This window comes from Mytilus edulis, chromosome 9 (genome assembly GCF_963676685.1).
Source record: "Mytilus edulis chromosome 9, xbMytEdul2.2, whole genome shotgun sequence".
Taxonomy (NCBI): domain Eukaryota; kingdom Metazoa; phylum Mollusca; class Bivalvia; order Mytilida; family Mytilidae; genus Mytilus; species Mytilus edulis.
In genome coordinates this window covers 53,445,562-53,470,428 of record NC_092352.1, presented here as the reverse complement: position 1 = coordinate 53,470,428, position 24,867 = coordinate 53,445,562, and the positions used below count along the sequence as shown (strand labels likewise).

Below are 24,867 nucleotides of genomic sequence, written 5' to 3'. Positions count from 1 at the left end.
TGCCCTATAATCAATTAACATCCTCATCTTTTGGTCTCTAGTGAAACGCTGTCTCATTTGCAATCAAACCACATTTGCTTATAAACATCAAATAACAACAAAACCTGCAATTTGTTATGTCATTCCTGAATTCCAATTCAATTTTATTTTTTAAAATATAACTACCAATTTGTTAACACGCTTTTAATTATAATTTGCAACAAATTGCTTTATAAAAAATAATCTATAATATACCAGTTAAAAATAGTCTATTAATGCTATGCGTGAGTCTCAACACCAATCAATGTCTGATTGCTATCAGTTCATACCATTAAATGTACTACAGTCGCTTCATGATAAATATTAAATTAATTCTATATCAAATTTCTATCATATACCATTTAAAGTTTAAAATATGTCCAATATTAACAATATCGAATTAATCCCAGAACGTGGTTGCTACGTGAAAACAATAGCTCTGCCGAGAGTTTTAATATATAGATGTACTCTGAACTAATTTCACCTCTAAAGGGGATCAACTGTTTAATCTGATTTTCAGCAATTGGCTGGCAAAGTACTTAAAAGAGATTCATTGTGTTTTTTAAATGCAAAATTCGTATTGGTTAGGCCTCGTGTAATATTTATTTTTCCTTCAGTGTAAATTTTCTTATCAAAATGTAATTGTTTGATTTGTTGAAATCAAATAGGAATATCGATACGTTGATAAATGGCTCGGAAACAAACAATATCTTATCATTGCTGGATACCATCGGAAATACAAAGGAAAAGTGTTACAATTGTAGAAAATCTGGAGATGTCCGTTCTATAGCAACGAAAATTTCGTGGAAATATGCAATGATCACCCTAACAGAATGTCGGTTTTATAAATGAGAGTTTTATTGGTCAATTTAAAAATGTGCAATATTTGACGATTTATTGTGAAAACGTCTTAGGATACATTTTTCATTACTGCAATTTCGGGAAGTAATTTTTTTCGTATTTATATGCAGTGTTACAGATTGCAGTTATATTGGATACGTTTTGTAATTTGGGAGACGCACGCATATGTTGTTTCCTCCTGGAAATTGTATCTACTTGGATCTTTTGTCATTACATAGTGTAATCAATTTCAACTAAAGACATTTTATCTAATAACTGGAATTCATCAAACTTATTTTAAAATGGTAAGTGAAAGCATTTAACTCCTGAATGGTTTGTAAAATTCAATAACTTTTCAATTATAAACTTAGCACCGAATGATTTTTCTCTGGGCGGTAAAGTCTATAAAGTAATCAGTTTGTTCCAACATTAGAAGATCTAGAACAATTTTATTAGAAGGATAGACCAGGTGATTAAAGAACGAACTACCAAATCAAAGTCATTATAACACTTAACTAAAAGCTAACGATTAAGCATCACGAACACTACTAAACATTGAAGTCGGAACCCAGGTGTTCAGCAGAGGCGGGTTTAGGGGGAGGGGGGTTGCAGGGGGCCCGGGCCCCCCTTTTGAGAAAAAAAATTGGTTGCTTATATAGGGAATCACTGAAGCGTGACAAAATCGGGCCCCCTCTTAGGCAGCCAGTGGGCCCCCACTTATGAAAATTTCTAGATCCGCCACTGCTCAGGAAAGGAAACCATTAGATTAACTTTAACAGTTACCATGCATAAAAGTATCTACGATGGCAATGATACTTCCATATTTTTTTAAAATTTAAAATATCATATTGATAACACAAAATAATATGACCGGTGACATTCTTAGTTCTGGCTATTTCTTAGTATTTTTTTCCTCTGAAGCTTCAAGGTCAAAAACTTCTTAACCTTTGAAACGATGATTGGGATATACTCTATGAAAGATACTCGTCTAGTACTGATATGTAATATGCATATGACAACAATGATGCCTTATTAGTTCCTATAGTAACTGGTCACAATTCCTCCATTGTATAAATAGAACTTGGTCAATGTGAACAATTTTGGTACGAATTATTAAAGCATACCCAATGTAAAATTCCTAATATTCTTACTGGATAAAAAAAAAGATAGGTGCTTGAGGTACTCTTTGTTTTACTGGAACTACAAGGCCATTTAAAAATGCAATTGCTTTAGAAAGAATCATAATATAAAATTGAGAATGGAAATGGGGAATGTGCCAAAGAGACAACAACCCGACCATAGAGTAGACAACAGCAGAATATATACTATACTTAGTTTGGATGATGTATATGGCAGCAATGCATCAACGTAGGTTCCTCTATTGATTCTTATCGAAAATAACATTTTTTTTATTTTATTCATACTATACATTGTCGTACAGTTGTCTTTAATTGATGCATCCATTTTATTTAACTATGGATAGTTGTATCCTTGGCAATCATACCATATCTTTTTAGTTTTATATTAACTGACTGAAATAATAATTTGTGGAAATTTCCTATTAAAAGATATCTCAGGAGCAACTCTTGATTCTGGTTAATCTTTTTTGTATTTCTGCTATTAGTCTTTTAACAATGACTGCCATCTTTTTGGCAAACTTAACGGCTCATATGTTGGCAATATGACAGCACAGTTTCCAATAGAACCCTATGGGAAATTACATTTTCCTTTTTTTCTTTGAAAATACTTGACTTTAATTCTTAAAACAAACTAGACAAGAAAGCGTATATATGAAGTTTTTATAACAAAATCTTCATTTTTGTCATTATTGTCTTAAGATAGAAAAAAAAAGAAAGAAAACAAAAGTTGTTGAATGTACTTTGATTCAGATGAATCGATTTCGGACAGTGGCCGTCCGTCGGACGTATATCTAAATGATGCATCAATTTTGGAAAATGTACTAGTTCAACTCAACCGAATATTGAAATGTATTTAATATTTCATTCGTGAAGTATCTAAAAAGCTTATCCTGTTCGTAATGAAATGAATATAAAAAAATATACACAGCAATTCAATAACATATTATTACTAATGGGAAACAGGATATAGACAAGAAAATTTAATCAAGTTTTATAGAGCATGGTTTAAAGTCGACAAAGAGCCATTTGACGATAGATAAAGTGTGGCATAAAATCATTAACAGTTTTTAAAAGTCAATTCGAAATATCTATACTCTTTACTTTTCTGATAAACCTTTATTGTTTACGAAAGACGTACGAAATAGTCCACATATATAACAGATTCAAATTTCAAATTGTTCAAATATTTACTTTGTCTATATATCTCGTTTATTCGAATCTGTTGGAAGTATGGCTACTGGGACAATGTTTGTATTGTTGAAACTTCATTATGACTGGTATTCAATGCAGCATTTGTATTTTTCTTCGATCAATTTGGAATGCACCTAGTAATCATTACCGAGGAAAAACATCCTTTAAAACATTACTAAAAACATGATGTATCAATCAGAATTTTGTTGACTTTAACCCGTGTCAAAGTAAATACTGGCGATATATTCGCCTATTATTCAATGTGTTTTATCAGGAGTGCAGTTGTACTCTCTGTGCTAAACTTTCGATATTTTTGATAGACATTGGTAAAAGGCTGCTATCAAGGCTGATACATATATTCAAGTGCCTTGAATCAACGCAGGATCTCAGATCGATAGAAATTAGGACTCATTCTTCTATGTAACACATCAATTTTATAAGACTTTCTTAAAAGTTAAATTCATTTAAAACACGCACAGTCTGGTAAAGTAATCTTAAGAACTCTCTAGAAGTCACGCAACGTTCGTGTAATAAAATATTTCGTTGTTTGAAGATAGAAACACAACACTTGGAGCGTACTAATTTGATGAAAAATTAGAAAAATAATTACGTAATTACTTCTTTTTTCTTCTTCAAAATTATATATAAATATTTAAAGTTTGGTGTATAATTTTCTTGGTTAATGTATCAAACTGAAGTTTTTACAAAAAGTTCATGATTTTTTACTTTTTTAAAAAAGATTGTTTTGCCAAAAAGATTATAGTATTTGACTAGGGGAAATACGACGATACAAATCTATATGTATCCGAATGCATTTTCTATGTACGAATATAAAATTTCGCTCATTAAAGGGGCACTAGCTGTCAAATTCATGTTCATCGATTTGACACAAATTCTTATATTGATTTATAACATACTAAAACGTATATCCAAATTACAATAAGTCTGAAATAAACAGTTAAAAAAGCATGTACTAGATAATACATATATCAGAATTTCGTGTGTATTTTAGTCTAAGCGCCATCTTATTAACCATCGAGATTGCCTCCGAATACTGCCGACGGTCACATAACCCCATATAAACATAAATATAAACATAGATATAGATAGATTGCTAACTCGTGTAATTGGATTTTTGTAGGTCTGTTTGATTTCATGTTATAGGTTTAAATGTATTTAAAAATATGTCTTGTGATGCAGAAAATTTTTTGTATGTATTTGACCATACTGTCAAACCTGTACTTTTATATGCATCCGAGATAGTGGGGATGTTTAAACCCTCTTTAAATGATAACTTATTTGAAAAAGTTTATAAATATCTCCCATTGGAGAAACTTAATTTGTCTTTATGTAGATATGTTTTATCAGTTAATAAAAAGACAAGCAAACTGGCCTTGTATGGTGAATTAGGTCGATATCCAATTTATATTGATATTGTTTCGTCTATGTTAAAATATTGGACTAGACTTGAAAATGATAAAACAGGTGATAAACTTTTATCTCATGCACTTGCAGAGAATCTACTCATGATTGAAAATAATCAAAATTGCTGGTTAAGCTCAATAAAAAATATTCTCAAGAAATTTAATATGTTCAACTCTAATGAGTCAGAATTAACTCAATTACATGTTTCTATGAAAAATGGTGATATCCAAAGGATAATAAAATCTACTAAAAGTAACTTTGAATCTAGATGGTTTCAACAACTTCAAACCAGTGAGAAACTGAGAACATATAGAACTTTCAAAAACATTTTCAAATTTGAAAATTATCTTGTTAATATTTGTAACGAAAATGATAAATATAACATGAGTAGATATAGAACCAGCAATCATAGACTGCAAATTGAATTGGGTAGATATACAATACCAAAAACACCTGTTAATGACAGAACATGTAAGAACTGTTCCTCTTGTGAAGTAGAAGATGAAAAACACATTTTATTAGATTGCCAAAAATATTTTACTATTAGGCAAACCTATATAGACATTTGCTATAATAAGAATAGTTCAAAGCTGAACACAGATAACAAATTTATTTGGCTTATGAGTAATGAACATGCCAATGTATGTAGAAATATATCTAGATTTCTAAGTTTGAGTATATTTTACAAAACTGATAGCAAAGCAACAGAAAAATTATCATCTTAGTGTTCTGTCATATATATATATATATATTTGTTGTATGGATATGGTAACTTAATAGAGTATTTACATAAGAATAGGGTTGTCTCCCTTGATATTTATCATACCATATAATATAATATTTCCTTTTTTTTTATGTGTGTATTAGATCTCTTTGTCAGCTATAACTCTTTCTCAATATTTATGTACATATGCATTTATATTGTTCATTTTATGCTCTTTGTGAGTTTTCTTGAATAAATAATTTGAATTTGAATTTAAAATGATAAGTTAATCAAAACGTTGTAATCTGAATTAGAATGATTTTTTTGTGGATCGAATCAGTCAACGAAATGATTTACCTTTGTTCCCCTTTCAATGTTGACATTTCAAGTTTTCCTTGTAATGGTTCACACGACTTATACATGTGAAACAAAATCTGTAGCTAGTTGGTTACATTGAAGGTCACATGAATGCGGATTTCATGAGGTTGAACTATTCACTTGCAAGTGAATAATTCATCGGCGATATTTCTTTGCTTATTTTGACAAAACTGTACCAATTTGGCTGCTTCAACGAATTATTTTTTTCATTATTTCACTTTTTTTCATATCTCATAGCTAGTGCCCCTTTAAATTAGTTTTAAAAAACACTTGTATCTCCTAAGTTTGACAAACAAAACTAATTTCGTAATCGATAATCATATTCTACTTACTTTTCAAGGACATTTTAAACAAAGTTTAATACATGTATAACAAACAGTAAAATATAACACATTTCAATGGGATTAAAATATTTAAACCTTAGAAGAAAGAAAAATCAAGATTAATACAATTAAACTATATAGACACACAGTGCATATTGAACAGATTAAAAGGTAGTTAAGTTTACAAATAAAAGTTTTCTGTGTTGGAAGAACATGGACCTGTCATTTTCTACTAATATATCAATTGAAAAGTTATTACGTATTTGAACTAATCATAATCAATGACGTATGTTAGTTATACGTCCTTGTCATAATTAAGCCGACTCCTCAATAGGTCATAATTTTAAATCTGGTGCATTTGCAAACATGATATAATGGAGCTTATTTTGTGAAAACTATAAACTCAACTAAAGTAGTATTTTATAAGATGTTTCAATACGCTACTAATGAATACCAACCGTTAAATCTTTTAAACCAAATTATACCCATCAATATATTGTTTCTCTAAACAATGTCAGTGCCAAAGCACTCGCTATACTAATTGGATTGGCATTACGATCCTATAACAATGGTATAAGTAAAATATGATACTTTTTTTTAATTATTTTGTCAATAAGGTGTAAATATAAAACAAGTGATATGGCCAAAAATACTACACGAAAAACTAAAGATTGAACAACACGTACTCCGCCGAAAACGAGAAAAGGTAAACTTACAAAAATATCAAATTTCGAGGAAAATTCAAAAACGGAAAGTCCGTAATCAAATGGCAAAATCAAAAGCTCAAACACATCAAACGAATTGATAATAACTCATATTCCTGGCTTGGTACATGCTTTATATAATGTAGAAAATGGTGGCTAAAACCTGCTTTTATAGCTAGCTTTACCTCTAACTTGTAAGACAGTCACATAAAATTACATTAACTCCTCGGACAAAGATATAGGACGGCATTTTAGAGCTTTTCTTGTTTTGATATTTATTGCATCTCTTGTCATTCAAATGAATGATATAAAAGAGGAATTCTAGATCTTTAAAATAAAGTTATAGTTATATATCAGCTTGTGAATCACTGCATGCCATACTCATTTCCTAAAGTATAAATCTTCTTTGGCTTTTGTCTCGAGTTTTGTCTTACTGTTTTGTCTTTTGGGTAGTTTGGTATTAATAACTGTGACTCAAATTTTCATATTTGATTTATAACATACTAAAACGTATATCCAAATTACAATAAATCTTAAATAAACCGTTAAGAAAGCATATACTCGATAATATATATCAGAATTTCTTGTGTATGTTATACTCTCTGTTAAATTTATTTATAATTGAACATGTCTAGAATCTGGCACATTGTACACACTTGTGTTTGGTACTTCGAAATTGCTCTGACGCATGAAAGCCATTTTTATGTTTTGTCGGAGACATGTCTATTTCTTGTCTTCTTTTTAATTATTTCAGTTGTATGATAACTGTCTTAAATATCCCCTTTTGTTAATATCAGGTATTTTTGTTTCTAAAAGCTCCTCCTATATATACGTGATTTGTTCTTTAAGAATCACAGATGCGCCTTATTAACTGGCTAAACGCGTGTCTGGCATACACAATTATAAGCCTGGTATTTTCGATGAGTTTTTTTCCAAATGTGTTAGAATTTCCTCAGTGCCTCACAAGTTGTCCCATTGTGTTTAGTTTCAACATATTTACTGATAGTGGATTGGGAAACAAGTTATAGCAACTTATATTAGTCCTCTCCACTTTGCGGATGCGACTGCTGCCTTGTAGCTGCATTAGCCTGCTCTTTTTCGAAATCTACAAGGGTGTATTTTTTACATGCAAGAGATATGGCTCTCTCATAACACGGGTTGTTTTTCCAGACCATACTCACAAATGGTGTTACTGAAATTTTCTCTCCAGAGTGGGAATAGAACCAGGCACCTTTGTGTTAGTAGTCTGATGCGCTAACCACTACACCACGACTCTCCTTTAACACAATTATAAGCCTGGTATCTTTGATGAGTTTTTTTTTCAAATGTGTTAGCATTTCCTGCATCACAAATTGTTTTATCGTATCAGTTTACTCACGTGCATGATGAATAAAATGACACTCATTCGAAGGGGCAATATTATCGCTACGAAAAAAACAACATAATTTTCTAGCGAAGTCTTCTGTGATAAAATTGAGAATGGAAATGTGGAATGTGCCAAAGAGACAACATCCCGACCATAGAAAAAAACAACAGCAGAAGGTCACCAACAGGTCTTCAATGTAGCGAGAAATTCCCGCACCCGGAGGCGTCCTTCAACTGGCCCCTAAACAAATATATACTAGTTCAGTGATAATGAACGCCATACTAATTTCCAAATTGTACACAAATAGTATTTTTGGTAATGAGTCAACCAAGTCATGACTATCGAGAAAAATGCAAAATTTACCAAAGTTCAGTATTATCTTGTAATCGGCAACCATCTAAAATTATTTATTCGGGAGAAGTAGGTGTTGATTTAATTTTGTGCATAATACAGGAAAGTTCACAATGGGAAAAATCAAGTTTTCCACTGCCCACTTCTAGTTGTAACTTATGGTATGGATTAGACCTTTTTGTATCTAGTAATATGCTATATTTCAATTTCAATGGTGAAGATGCGGTCTACAACGCCAACAATCTTTCAAATATTTAGTGAAATTACTTTCTTACTTTTGTCAATGTCAACAAGGCAATCTTTTGTTGTTGTTTTGTAATTTGTTCTTTTCATATTGCAAACACGATCCACGTGGCTTAAATAAGGGATATGTGCATCATATATTACGTCCAATTCGAATATTTTGTCAGAATTGCTAAACTCGTGGACTTAGGTGTGCAGTAAATATGCCAAATTATGGTGGTGCCCCAAATTTCGCAGATCTGTGATAACTGAGAGTTTTGTTTTTTGTTTAAGATAACTTACATAGTTTGCACGTCATTACGTGACCTGTTTATAAAATACATTCGCCAAATTAGGGTTTTAACCAATTGTGTACGATTCGCTGAAAATGTGCGAACGGGGCATAGTGATTTATGTATGCATATCTTTGTTTTTTTTATAATATTGTTCGCTGTAAACAAATAAAATCAGACAACTCCAGGTAACAGCATTCCAATTCCTGCATGCTCCATGACTGAAGCAAAGCGTGTCCCTAGGCCATTTAAGGTGGTACCCAACACTTTCACTAAAATTAATTTGGCTCGTTTAATTTTCATAAAATTTTGTCAAAGTATTTATTTTGACCCTTTAACAAAAATATAAAAATTTCGAAAATTTTGAACCAACCGTTTTGTCAGAAAAATTGCACTGGTTATATAGCAGTTTGACAAACACCAATTTTATTCATTGAGAAGCTTAATATTCCCTTTCAACACAACGTAATTAAAACGTTAAGCTGACTTTACAGAGTTATCTCCCTGTAGTGTTAGGTACCACCTTAAGTTAACAGTTTTATACTTGCTTTAATTTTCGAAAGGATAAAATAAAAGAACACAAAGTACGTTATTAAAACATATATACTAAGTAATTTATGGCCCATGCAGTTAGCATTAATGTAAAAAGTGCAAAGGAAAACAGAAATTCTGTTTTACATATCTTTTGAAATATCTAATATTTACACAAGATATTGTAGTTATAAAATCTATATTTGTGTTGACGGAGGGAAAAATTAACATTTTCTTTTATTATTAAACATTTTCAGACACTTGGTATAAGGGCTAAAATCTTCTCATAAAAACTTCAACTGCAATTAAATATTGGTGAAAGTGAATTTATTGTCTTGGATCACAAATTTTCAATACAAAAACGTTTTACAAAATGAGCATACATTCTAAAATTAGAAAACTAAAAAAACTTCAATCAGATTTTTCATAACATTTATTTCACGGTTCAAATTGATGAAAGATGAGATCTTTAATATATACGAAGATTGAAATTAAAAATTCATACTTTTGCCCATTGTGATTAAATTTCAATTGTAGAAATTCTAATTTAAATTTAGACCTTATATACATAAATATATGTATTGAAAATGCTTTAAAATGAATAGATCTTAATATCCTATTGTCAATTCTTTGTTAAAATGTAGATCAGGTCCTTTTAAATATGTTTTGTGCTCAAATCAACCGAGAGAGAAAATGTTATGTCAAAACTTGCATGTACCGGGGTATTAGAACGAATTTTAAGAAGACAATCAAACGAAATTGTATCTTATAACACTAGATTGGATTCAATATTATCATTTTTGTACGACATTGAGCATATTTCATCCGCTGGAGTGTTAAATCGATTAATTTGATTAATTTCTATTAAATCACCTGGTTTATCGATTGATTTTCTAGTGTTCAGGTCAATTGGTTATTCTTACAAACTAAAGAGGTGAACGAATGATTGATAAAGCTAAATTACCTAGCTATATTATTATTTTATGAAATAGATCGGATTTTATATTGACAATAATTATAAAAACAGAAATGGATTTCTGAAGGACGTCGTTCTGGGATTTATAGTTTCTATAAGGTATGTTCCGTGAAATATCAATATGTGTTTTTCAAACCTATGTAGAGTTGTAATTTGTTTGTTTTCGTCGCTATTTGTACTGACAATTAAGTATGTACGTGCGTCATGTTATTTAAACAGCGGATGGCAAATGACAATCTTCGATCTGGAGTCAATTCCTCTCTTTTCAATCTTTGATAATATTTTACCAACCTATTGTTTTAACGACTGTTGGTCACGATTTTTCGAAATACATTCTAAGAGTAGAAAAGGTTTTAGGTTATTTTTAAACCCGACTAAAAGTCATAATCATAAGAAACGTAATATATGTTTACCTAATCAATTTGTGCAAAGAAAGATTTAAAACATTACTATTGAATCTAATTTTATTATTATCATGAATTATTTCTTCCACGAACGAATACATGTATGATATAAAACATTAAAAAAACAATGGCGTCTTTCACCTGTAAGTGTTTGGGTTTTAATTCATTCCCAAACTTATAAATACGGCGTATATAAGGATTCCTCGTTCATATATTTAGTTCGACTTTCCAGCAAAACAAATGTTTTAAACAAGTCAAGTAATAAGGAGTCTTTTAAAATTAGTTCCGGAAAACGTATTCAAATTTATTGTCCCGATGAAGGAGAGGGACTTGTGAATGGTGACAAAATGCTTCACCCCCTTTTTTTGGCCTCACTGATCAATTTCGATTTATTGATGATGTATCATTTAAGATACCATATATTTTTGTTGTCATGTGCTATGTTTACATATCTTGAGATTGCCGATATGTTCTTTTTAAAGTGTTTATGATAAGAAGATTGTATAAGAATGTTTAAGAGCTTACAAGAAAGTACATATAAAGGGGTATCTATATTTGTTTTTGTTCATGGTTAAAACGGAAGTAGGTAATGTTTGATGAAAACATGCCCACAATATGTCAAACCCAATGAGAGTTCATGGTAAGAACATTTGTCAAAGACATTTTATATCATTTTCTGTATTTCATTTTGTGTTGAAGACAATTTGGCCTTATGTCGACTTTTGACAAAGATTACAGCATATATAAACTTTTCTTAAATGGATAAGGGTAGTAATCCGAGACATAAAACAGCTTACATGCACCGGAGAAAAAAAACCCAGAACTGAGCTTTTAATGCTGTTTTCGTGCCAAAGTCAAAGTTAGGCCTTCAGCACGATATAAAATGTCATTCATCACTGCAAGCAGATTGTACTTAAATCTTTATTACTAAGCAATGTAAATATGGTTTGTACTGTTCAGTACTTATACATTTAGTATCATGACTTGGCAAGTTCTGTTTTAAACTTTTGTTTTTCGTTATTTTAATTCCTGTCTTTTTTTTCAAACGGTTAAACATTAATTTTGACCATTCATAACTTTCATTAATACCTATGATAAGGGCCTATGCTCATCTCCCCCGTGAAGGACGACTGGTATAAAGAAATATGGTCGCTTTGGTTCTCATCTGATCGGCAAGAAAATCCTTACCAAGTTTGGACGTCGGATAAGCAGTGTGGGATGAAAAATGCATAGCCAAGTCAAGTTAAAATGGGAATATTAGATCAGATGCATCGTTTAAAGAGAGTAACATTCACTCTGCACACGAAAAGAAACCTTGCAACAACTCTTTGGGATTTCCTTTCTCAATTTTATTGTAACCAAAATTTCTGTCCCTATCCAATATACCCTCATTGCCATTGGCAGTCTACATCTCTCCAACCTTCAACCCTGACAGCCTCTATTACGGGACCTATATATACCTATTGTATGTATATTGTTAATTTGTTCTTGCCCGAAACATGCTTGAAATATTTGCCACTGGACCTCAAGAAACCTACCGTCAATCAATCATATGTTCATCGAGGTTGACAGACGTGTTCAGATCTATACTTATAAATATTCCGTTTAGATGTATTAATACCAAATCATAGTACGTTGCATCCGATTGCATAAAAAAAAATAGTCGAAAAAAATATTCCCATGAATTAGACAGTTGTAGGAAAAATTTCCTACATTTCATGGCAGTAAAAAAAATCTGTGTCATAGACATATTATATCTTGGGTGTTTCAAAACACCATTATTTTCTTATTTTGTGTTTTTATAGAATATTTTGGAAACTTGAGGTTACATGGTTACGTATATACAGGTAGCACAAGGGTGGAAAAAAACAGTATGGTCGTTTATAAAAGATATCGCCTTGATCAATATGAAACAATTCAATTGAGATAAATAACGGCCTTTTAAAAAAAAAATTATAACATACATGAACTAACGACAACCACTGAGCTACAGGCTCCTGACTTGGGTCAGGCACATAAAGAATGATTTTTGCATCTAAATGTTTGACCTTATTTTGATTGTCTTAATCATAATGTAAATATATTGCTGAACAGGGTCTGATACATATAAAAATAAGGAGACGTGATAAGGTTGCAAATGAGACAACTATCCTTAGAGTGGAAAAGAAATGGCTTGCATAGCCATTATAGGCAACCTAACTGCCTTCAACAATGAAAAAAACTCATATGATACCAAATGGTAGTTATATGAAATATGTTGAACAATTCAAACAAGAAAACTAACGGCCTAACATAAAACAAAACAATTTACCGGAAAAGCAAATGGGTCAGACTTGAACCAATGACATGGACTGAACTACAGGCTCTTAACTGGTGACAGGCATATAAAGAATGTGGCGGGGCTAAACATGTTAATCAGTGTTCAACCCTCCCCTTATGACCTTTGATAGTGGAATAACAGCACAACATAAGAGCAAACTGTAAAATCAGTAATAATTAGATTAACTCAGAAGATCGTTATGGAGAACATAAACAACTTGCATAAAAACACTTGACACAAAGCACGTAAGAGTACTCGCATTTACTAAAAGCTTGTTCGAAGTCATTTACAACTTATAAATAAATAATGATCTCCCAGAAAAACTACACGTGTATGGTAAATTATAAATGTACATAGAATCGACTCATATGATTGATTTTAGAAAATAGGTTCTAAGATCTTCTAATACAGTCCTTAGGATATGTATGTCATAAGTAATGATTTATTGGTTGTTGCTAACTTAAGGTTCAGTGGTAAATAATTAATGCATATTAAGGACGAGAACACACTTTAGTCTAGTTTTTTCCCCTGCTAGATTACTCGACCGTTATATGAGAGTCGATGGACAATGCATGAGGATATGTGGATAAGGGGTAAAAATTGCAGGCTAAATGTACCTCTAAACCCATGTTCGCTAGCCAAGGGTTACGATCCCCTCCCCTCCTCTCCTCTCAAGAGGAGGAGAGGGGATCCTAACCCTTGCCTAGCGAAGATGTTTAATCCATCAGAGAGTTGTTGCACGGTTCTTTTTCGAACATCTAGTGTTTTAAAGACTCCCTGTGGTCGAGACATCAAATTTTTCTTCCCCATTTCAATTAGGTGTGGCAGCGTATTCATACATCACTGAAAGCAAAACGGACGACCCTTAGCAAGAATTTCTGGAATTATCATATTTCTATACCCGCCAAAACTTCGATTTGTATGAAATGCGGTCAATGTAGTTTTAATAAAACTTTTTTTTTATTTTATTTTGTTTGGGGGTAAGGGGTATTTTAAAGAAGAAATGTGTATTTATAGCAGCAGATTCATAATTCGTCTGTTCATATGATTCTTATTTAGTCAATTTAGGGTTTCTGTTTTATATTCCCATTTAAAGTTGCTCCGAAGATGTTACTGTTTTGCTTGCCAACAAGGAAATATTCTCCGGAAAGCATTGAAGAATGGCATTTGATATGTTTGATCCCCATGTAAAATATTGAATTAAACGATCATTTTCAAGTAAAGACTTTAAACATTAGTATAGGTGACTTTTAGACCTGTATTTGATAAGGTCATCATTAAATAAACATTCTCTGTAAAACAAATGTAAGTATGAAAGTAAGTAAAAAGATGAAAAATATAATTTCACAAAGGTGGCTTGATTTCTATCATTTGTAATCAGATAAATTGGCGTGTTGTTTTAAAATATTAATACTGTTAGAGTCATATTTACTTTAATTATTAATGCTGAAATGGTAGTTAAAGCATGAAAGTATTATATTGATATTGTTAAAGTAAAATTGATATTACTAGTATACAATTTGCTCTCACGATAAGACCTATGATTCTTTGGCAACTGTAGTATACGGCTGTTCAAAAGTCATAAATCTGTTGAGAGAAAACAAATCCGGGTTACAAACTTAAACCGAGGGAAACACATCATCTATTAGAGGAAAACAATGAAATAAACAGAAACACTGAAGTGCAAAAAAACACACAAAAAAAACACAATGCAACATACATACACGTAGAAACTAACAATTATATAACAACTATCATATTCCTGACGTGTTACAGGACATTTTACGAAAACCTGGTTTTGTCGCTAGCCAAACCTGGTGTTTTATGGCAATATCAAAATGACACCACTAAAATGACAACATGGTGTAAGTCTGAAAAATTTAAAACATTTTAACTTTTTCTCACATATTTCATATGAATAATAAACACGACCCCTATGTCTTACTCATTATTTGACTCCTTAGACATGATTCAAAAACTTCCATATTTTAATTAGAAATCATTGCACCATGTTATATCGTATGTAGTATCATAAGTGATATAGTGTTATTTACTGCTTGCATGATTTCAATTTAAACGATTGCCAATTTGAAAATAATTTCGTAAGGAATAATTTTATCATTCAAAATTATAACTGAAAGGTTTTATCAAACAAAATGGGTTTCACCCTGTCGTTTATTAAACCGTTTAAATCAAAACCAAATTGTATACATATTATTTGCATAAACTGAAATGTAATTTATGTTGTTGTTTAACCTGTGAGGTCAAAATTAACATATTTCTTAAATTAAACTACTGTGATTACATGTATCGCGTTCATGTTTTTACATCGTAAATTATTTTAGAACCCGAACAAGCGTATCAATACAGACGATATACATGTATACATGTAAGTTTTGATTTGCAATATTGTCACATGTGACACAGATGTTTTAGACATGTGTTTCAACTTTGTAGTTAATATGGTTGCATAATATTTATGTCAGTTTTAATTATATTTTTACCGTTATCGTTTTTTAATTTGTTTGCCTAGTTTCCAGTGGCAGATATTTCATGCACATTCAGAACGAGAAAAATATGAACAGTGCCTAACATTATGCTGTTCAGCAAAAATGAGACACAGGAATAAAGTTTGCTTACATGTTAAATGGGTTGAATGTTAGCAACGTCGAAACCGGTATTCTAAGAAAAAGGGTCTACAATTAATGCTCTTTTTGAGGGGAGACTTTCTTGAAGATTTTATCGACCTCGCTGGTATTTGTTCTTTGTAATACAGGCACTTCGGGTTTCTAAAAGTGCCAATCTCAATAAAACAATATTGTATCTATTACGTTTTGTTCAAATAATGGTGACGCAACATGCCATCTACGGACCCCAAAGAGTTGTTGATAGGGTTTTTCAAAATGTGAGGTTCATCAGATTTTACGTCCTTATTCCTACCGGATGTGGTTGCGTATTTATACATCCCGCACAACCGTTTCAGAATCTAAAGGACTATGGGTAATTTCATTGTTTGTACCCCAAAATGAAAATAACGTCACGTCATTGGTTGAATTTCCATTGTTTAGGACGTTTTTAACCAATCACGACGTGTTGGTGTACACTTTTGAAAATATTACCCAGAATGCATTAGATTCTGAAACGGCGAATTGGACGTCCTACTTCGACAACTTTGAACTGTCGGTCGGAAGAAGACTAAATTGATCATATATCTATACATCAGCCACCCTTGATTATAAAATATAGGTCTTTAGTGAGATAAAATGGATATAGATACACATAGAAAATAAAAGAATAATAACAAAAACCCAGACTGCATTGTTTATCTTTAATCGTGGTCACATGTTAAGTTTTCGAGTACTTAATCTTATGAAAAGGGCTCATTAAAGCTCTTTGATATGATAATGTATAACGGGTCATTTAGTTTTAAATGCTTTTAGTTTAATCATGGATTGAAGTATAAAATATTAATATGGAATATATGTATTATTGTGTAATATTTAATGGAACATTCGGTTAAAGTCTTTGTAAATCTTTTTATGTTAAGACAGAGAAAAACACCGCTTATTGACAAATATTGGGGGAAAGGGATTTTGAAATCAGTACCAAAAGATATTTGTTACTGTGTAACAGCAAAACAGCCCATGAAAACAATCACCTTTACGTTAGGAATGGTCAACCATTCTTTTTTCGTCTTTCATACAGCAAACCATTTACATATTTAACTGACAGGTTTAAAATTTGAAGTACTATTGTAATACTTGTGATAAGATCGTATATATAGTTCGATTTGTCATGGCCAAATAACAACTAAGTTTAAATGTCTAGTACAGTGAAGTTTTGTTGTCTGTTGAGAGTTTGTAAATACTATCTGAATGTTATTGATACAGTACTTAGCGACGGTGATAAATTTTGTTTATTAATGTTTTTCTTTTATTTTATCTACACATCTCGATTGTAAGTTGTCAGTTAATATTGAGAGCTTTTTTAGAAAATTTTATAGATTCTTGTTGGATCGTAGATTTGAAATCTAACATATCTGTTTAGTATTGATAGAGAATATATGGTACGATTTAATTGACAATATATAATTATTAACAGTGAATGTCACGTATTTTTTTCCCATGAGTGCATTAGTGACATTTTTATCAAAATTAAATTTTATAAAATAATTCTAATAACGAAATAGTTTTTCCTTATTCATTTTCATTATAATACTGTAGTAACTAGTGATATATTAAAAAGGACAAACAACTTCTACAACAGTTAATTCCATTTAGAATAAATTATGAGTAAATTCCTGACCAATAGATAACATCTGGAGGAAGCACATAATCTTCAAGTTGTGCTTCTATAACCCGAATAGTCTAGTCGTTTATTACGATCACTACGATTACTCCACTTTTAACGAGAAAAGTAGTGGATAGAGGGCTCTGAATTATTCGAGTTAGCAGCTGCGCTTCCACCACATACCCAGAAAATTTGACTTAAAAGGAAGCATTTTGTCGTATTCCAATCATGAATTGTGAAATTGTAGTCTAAAAATTGATGTTTCAATTCCCTCAATTCCAATAAATGATTTGGTATTACGACAATTTTGAAAGTATTTGACGTTGGTTTTTTTTTTAGATCATGTTGACTGATGCAAGACTTCGCTTTATTGTGGGATTGAAGTCTGCATCGCAGTCAACGATTAATTATAAAAAGTATCTAGAAACATAATTTTTTAGGTTTCCAAACTTTTGATCTCAATCGAAACTGCAGAAATCCATTATATTATGATAATGCTATTATTAATGACAATTATGAATCTTAATGTCAAAGGAACAATTACGCCGTAGCTGATTTTTAAGATTAGTCACTATATATCATAGAATCTTACAATTTTAATAGATATGTTCTTTTTTTGTACTCAATAATCAAGTTGTTCTAACCAATTCCTGAGTTCAAAAGAAATAATTTATAAAGTAATATATAATCGAAAAGCGATTTTCAGATATCAAAGTAACATTAGTCCTCTAAAAATTGAATAAAATTAAACCTTAATCGTTTAACTTTATTATCCAAAAGTGTTATACTTTAAATATTTGGGGATTTTTTTAATTATAAATTATAGCTAGCATTAAAGATTAAGATTTCTTAAGAAGCAATTATTGGCAAATAATCGATAAAATATTACACTAAACATAATAAATGAATACTAAATCAAAAAGTGATGTCTATTAAATCCGCATTTTATCAAACATTTATAATGTGAATTGACAAAAAATATGTATTTGGCTTTGCATAAAAGTACTTTACAAATCCTTGATAAAACTGAGAAGAAAAAAATGATGCATAGAAAACTTAAATGGAAAGGCATTCAATGTTGTCTATAGTCGAATTGTCGATATCTAGACTTATACACCGTATTCATACAATGATTGCGTCTGGAGCTAATTTGTTTTAGTGCATTTTACGTCATGTTACAAATGTCTTTTCAAAATAAATGATTTTTCTTGTACATTTTGTATAACCAAAAACAAAATTCGATGCAAAATACGAGACAAATGAAAAAACTATTCAGCGGCTGCGGCTGCGTAAATTATTTGAAGCTTGACATTCCAGAAGGTAGAAGACCTGGATGTTTCATACCTTGTATGCATGAAGATACAAAAAAGTTAATCACTAGATACTCGTAGCATTTACACATGATTGAAAGCGTAAAATGGCTATATGAAGCAGCCTAACTTTCATTTTTTTTCTCCTTTTATGCTTACCATTCCAAATTCCCGAGATATTTTTTTTGTGGGGTTCCTTACTCAGTCTTTATTTTCTATGTAGTATTCTGTTTTGTCTTTAAGTCGTTTTTCATTTTTCTACCGTGTTTTTGTCGATTTCTCATCGACTTTTTGAGTGTCCCTTTGGTATCTTTCATTTCGTCTTTATGGATGTACTAATGTGTTTTTCTCAAAGCTACATAGTTTCTATGTTGAATTGAAAAGTTCATTTGCTGGATGAAAGATATTTGTATTATTAATTGAATGTGTTCGTGATAGTCTTATAAAACACATAGTCATTTTGTTCTAGATTCGTTGTAGAGACGTATAATGTCATTTTATCTAGCCAACCATATCAGAGCATTTCTAGAAATAATAGATAGTAATCATTTTTATTTATCCATCAAATAGATTAACTCTTTACAGACTACAAATTATTTTCTTTGCTTAGACAATCCAGTCAACCATTTGAAATAAATCAAATTAATGTTAGAAAAATTGATGCCTGTATTATGAAATTGAGGACCAAAACCTTTCAAAATTAATTAAATAAATTAGCAATGCATATACACATAATAGAGACAAAGCCAACTGATCGAAATTAAACACAGGAGGGTTGGATATTAAAAAAAACAAAAACTTCATCCCATATTTATGTATCTGTTCAAACCTTGCCAATATCTGGTGTCGTATCATTTAACTTTTTAGACTCTGGGGGATTAAGAACTTAATATTTTGTTTAGTTACATGCAGAGAAACTAAACAGTAAAGTTGTCTATGTAAATAAAGTAAAGTTGTCTATGTAAATAAAGTAAAGTCGAATAAACACTAACGTTTTCTCGTCAATCGACATGGATGTTTTTGAAAAGGTGAAATTTTCTTGATATAAGGAATTATCTTGGAGGAATTTTAAAGGTTTAATCTGAGAATTATAGAGAAAAAGATTTGGATATTCGAAGAAATAAAAATCATGGAATCAAATGTTATTTTCAGTCAAGGTCAGCCATGAAATTGTATCTCATCCACCTTCAATGAATAAGGATTAAATAATTTTGTCTGAACAGTAACATAGTAACTATCAACGAATTATCAATATGAAAGAAGGGGGTAGACAGACGTACGCGTGCATTGTCTTCCTACAAACGTATTACAAGACAACAGTGTACACTCACAATAGAACAATCGTGCATTTTCATAGAACAAAACTTCGGTTACAGCATGCAAAATTCATCTCATTTTAACGAATGCATGAATTGTGACCAAACTTACATCATCTATAGTTATTACCAAAATACATTGTATCATCTTATTCAACTGACTTTTTTTACTTATATATTTGCAGGGAAAGTCATACAACCAGTGTATATTATTTCACCTTCCCGATCGGCTGCTGTTGTTATTATTACGCACATGTGATGAAGGCTCTACAGTTTAAAGCGAAAGAGGAAGAAGAACTTTTATCAAAATGGAGGGAGATCATACATACTTCTAATGGAAAAAGGAGGTCGCAGCGTTGCCAGTAATTTGTCCCGTCAAGAAACTTTTGACACAGACTCCAAGTTTACAGCACGCTCTAAGAGCGGGAGTGTGAAAAGAGGAGATTTGTCGCTTCCGGTTATTGGTCCGCGTCATCTAGTCCGACAAAATTCACCTGACAGAGTTCAAAATAAGCATAGTGATAGAGAATCTTCTCCAGACGCAGTCTTCGGCAAGGGTATTCATAGTGATAGGACGTACACGGCAAATTTACTTGGAAGGTCACGTGACGATATCTCCGATGAAAAAACTCCATATAAGGTTCGAAACCGAAAATATCCAGATATATCTGAAGACACTGATTCTATCAAGGAGTCAAAATTAGACGAACTAAAAAAATCAGTGATCAATAAACAAGTTAAAGAAAAAAGAAAAGTTGACACTAAAAGTGTTGAAAGTGGTGATTCTTCGAAGGAAAATAAAATAATTGGTGCTAAAGAATCTCCAATAAAAGAAGTCAAAGCAAAATCTACAAATACTTCAAAAAATGACAATTCTTTGAAGGAAAATAAGATAAAAGAGAAAAATACGCTAGAAAGTAATACTACTTCAAAGGATAGTAAACTTAATGAGAAGACAATTTTGAATGCCAGTACAGTAATAAAGGAGCGTAAAAGTAACGAAAACAAACCTTTGGACAAAGCTGTAACAGTGAAAGAACGTAAAATCAACGATAAGAAAACTGTAGAAAGTGCTGTTTTAAAAAACGATAAGAAAACATTGGTGAATACTAATTCATCTAATAAGTCGAACGAACAAAAGGATATTAAACCAACAAAGAGAGAGACTTCTGTAGATTCAAGTGTACCTCAGTTAAAACAGTTAAAAAGAACAATACAAGAAAAATCCAGTGATAAAACCAATAAGGACAAATCAAGTGAGCCGAAACTAGGAAAGAGAGAGACACTTCGTGATAAACTTACAAGCACTCCAATTAGTGATTATACAAGTAATACTGCCGTCAGACCAGTTAAAACAACCAAAGCCTCAGTTTCTAAAGTACAAATTAAAGAAACAAAGCCAGTTGAAAGCATTAAGAAGGAAGAAATCAAACGCCCGAAAGAAAATCTAACTCAATCGACTAAAACAATAGCACTGAAGAGTACTCAAAAAGTTGAAAACAAAGTTGTTCGAGAGCAGCTTAATTTGAAATCAGAAAACAAACTTTCAAGAACACAAACAACTGAAACAGTTGATAGAAAATACGAAGAAACTAAAAGAAACCGATTGAAAAATATTAACAGTGTTGCCATTACTGAGGAAAATAGTACATCGAAAAAAGTTACAAAAGATACACATACAAATTCAAAGCGACAAAATTATTCATTGAATGAGCGTAAGCCGTCGTTGGATTCGCTCGAATCGGGTTTTGCTTCATATCGACAAAACGATAATAGACAAGGAAAAGGAGATGATGTGATTTCACTTTTGACGGTAACGGACACTGAAGTGGGTAAACCGCCGGAAAACACCGTACTTGATAGACCGCGAAGTGATAAAAGTCGCGTTAGTTTAAGGTCTGAACAGGATCCGACTGATAAGTTCAAAGGTAATCGTCTAATGGAACCAGTCGTTCAGAGGAAACCAGGATCCGAAAGAATGACGGAATCGTACGAATCAATTTACGAGGAACGGAGAACTCTTCTGGAGGCGGAAGGGGCATATCGAAAACGTATAAAACAACTCGAAGATGAAATGAACCAGTTCTTGAAAACTATTGACGATCTGCGATCGGAAAACCGAGCACTTAGAAATAGAATTGACTCACTTGAAAATTCTGAAAATTCTGGGGGTAATCATGAAAAGGAACAATTGAATTTAACGATACAGTCTCTTCAAGCACAGAATAAACGGATTGAATCGAAGCATGATAAAACAGAAGCTAAAATAGAAAACCTCGAAAAAGAAAGGGACAAACTTACCTCTGAAAATAATGACTTAACATCGAAACTAACTGATATTCAAGTTAAATATAGCAAGGTAGACAATGACTTGGCAAAACTGAGATTGGAACAAAATAGTGACTCAAGTAAGTTCGACAAAGAATTTGGTCAATTGAAGAACGATTTAAAAACGGAACAGTCAGTGCGAAAAAAACTAGAGGATCAAAATACAATTTTGAAAACGGACAAAGACGTGTTGAAGGACGAGGTTGCTGCGCTGCGTTCACTAAACAAGAACTTAGAAGCAATAAATGAAGAATTCAAAAATGAAAATATTACTACTGGTGAACTGCCAAATAAAGAAAAAATGGAACTGAAATCTCAGATTATAACACTTCAAACTGATAATCAATCTTTAAACGAAGAAAACATCAGGTTAAAAGCTGAACACTTGAAACAAGTTAAGTCAATTCATGATTTAGAGAAGACCGCAAAATCTTTCGAATCTAGTGTAACAGCAGTAGAATCTTCAAAAATGACGGAAATTCAGGATTTGCAAAACGAGAATGCGAAATTAAAATCAGAAATCAAAGATTTGAAAGAAACCCATGCTGATGCAAATAATAAGATAAAATCTCTAGAATCTGAAAATAAAGTTCTAGACGAAACTCTATCTCAAAAGAAAGTCGAATTGTCAGAGTTGATGACAGCCCTCAAAGACGATGATAAATTTGATAGTGAGATAAAAAGGCTAAGAGCAGAAAATGACCGATTGAAAACTGAATGTGGGGAGAAAGACAAAAAAGCAGATGATTCGAGTAAACATTTACAGGAAATAAAGATAGAAAAAGACAAATTTGAAACGGAGAAAAACAAACTTAATAAAAAGATTAATGAAATGCTAGAAATAAACGAAGAGCAAAAGAAGCAAATGACGGATTTACAAGAAAAACTTGAGTTTGGAAAGCAAGAAATAGAATCTAATAAAGAAAAGCTTAAACAAATAGATAAATATGAAAACGAATTATCAGATTTGAAATCAAAACTTCAGAACACAGAAAAAGAAAGAGATAGACTTATTAAACAAAAACAAGAAGAGATAGACGAACTCAAATTAAAAATAGAAAGAAACGATGTAAATCACAAAGAGCAAATTGATGCATTGAAAATGGAATATGAAAAAGAAATCGACGAACTGAAAAAGAAAGTAGATTTTTTGCAAAAAGAGATCGAAGAGTTAAGGCAGTTGAAAGCTGTCGAGAGCCAACTGCTAGAAACAAATGATGAACTTATGAAAGTAAAAGAGAAATATTCGCAAATGGTTACGGAAGTCGAGTCAAAGTCGGATTTGGAACAGAGAAATTTCCAAATGAACATGAGAATGACTCAAATGAATAATACCATCAAGCAGTTAGAAAGAGATAAAAAGGAATGGCTTATCAAAAAGCAAGAGTTTGACGAAGTTGAAGCTAATAATAAACGTTTACAGGATGAAAACATTGGACTCAAGCAACGTGGAGGTATAAAAAAAGTTTCTAAACAAATTGACAAGCAAATAGAATTTTTAGAACGCAAACAGAAAGATGCGGAAACACGTGTAAAACAATTAGAGGGTTGGGTAGGCGATTTATATGAGGATGATGACGAAAGTCACAATCGTGCAACTTATGTTGGTAGTTTGCAAGGAAGAAAAACACAACCTGCTAAGAAAAAGCAACCCTTCACAAAAGCTTCTAAACCACCAAAAACAACAATTAGAATCGACCATGACCGCCCAAGAAGTTTGGATGATGTTCAAGTAAGGGAGAAAGACATTTACGAAAAGAGATCAGAAAAGTCTGAGAAATTTTCCCATTCTTCCACTCCGAGCTTGCCCGCTATTGAACCAGAAACAAGATTAACTTTTGGTTTGGGATATAGTCAAATACATAGAAGTCGAATTAAAGCTGCTCAAAAGTATAGGAAGTAGGAATATAAAATTTATCACTGCAATATATCATTATATCATACACTGATATTCTCATATACTTTATAGTGAGATACATTTAATATCAAATTGCATTATTCCTAGAGTGATATATTATGCTTTGCAGTCGAAGCACGCACCAGGTTTCTATGATTCGTCTGAATTAGAAAGAAAACACTTTTAATAATAGTATAGATTACTAGAAATGCTGCAATTTCGAAGTTTTGTCATTTTCTTCATTTATGCAATGAAAACATAGTAAAGCGCATCTGTGATATTCAGAGAGAATTATACATGACGATTTTCTCAAAATAAAATATAAAAATTTTCATGAATAGCCGTGTAATGATTTAAAGATTTTATAGTTTCAGTTTAAGTTTTGTGGCCTTACTGCCGATTTGAATTATACCTTTAAAGATGTTAATACAAATGTAAATGCAAAAGAAAACATAAATACTTCCAATTCTGAAAATGAGCCTGAAGAAAGTGGAAAAAAATCAATCTACGGAAAGCTTTGAATTTTGTTTTGGATTCAGTTT

General features: G+C 31.6%; 1 protein-coding gene across 3 annotated transcripts; it reads left to right on the top strand.

Moving 5' to 3' along the window:
• The first annotated feature begins 515 nt into the window (after positions 1-515).
• LOC139489768 (putative leucine-rich repeat-containing protein DDB_G0290503) lies at positions 516-24,663 on the top strand. Of its 3 annotated transcripts, none has more exons than XM_071276581.1 (2): positions 516-1,163; positions 20,286-24,663. In XM_071276581.1, exon 2 carries the CDS (start codon positions 20,435-20,437, stop codon positions 24,329-24,331), a length of 3,897 nt encoding a protein of 1,298 aa, XP_071132682.1. In that variant the 5' UTR covers positions 516-1,163; positions 20,286-20,434; the 3' UTR covers positions 24,332-24,663. The 3 variants fall into 3 exon arrangements, with proteins under 3 accessions (XP_071132682.1, XP_071132681.1, XP_071132684.1); XM_071276580.1 differs by lacking the exon at positions 516-1,163 and adding an exon at positions 10,117-10,559; XM_071276583.1 differs by lacking the exon at positions 516-1,163 and adding an exon at positions 11,400-11,504.
• The last annotated feature ends 204 nt before the right edge of the window (positions 24,664-24,867 follow it).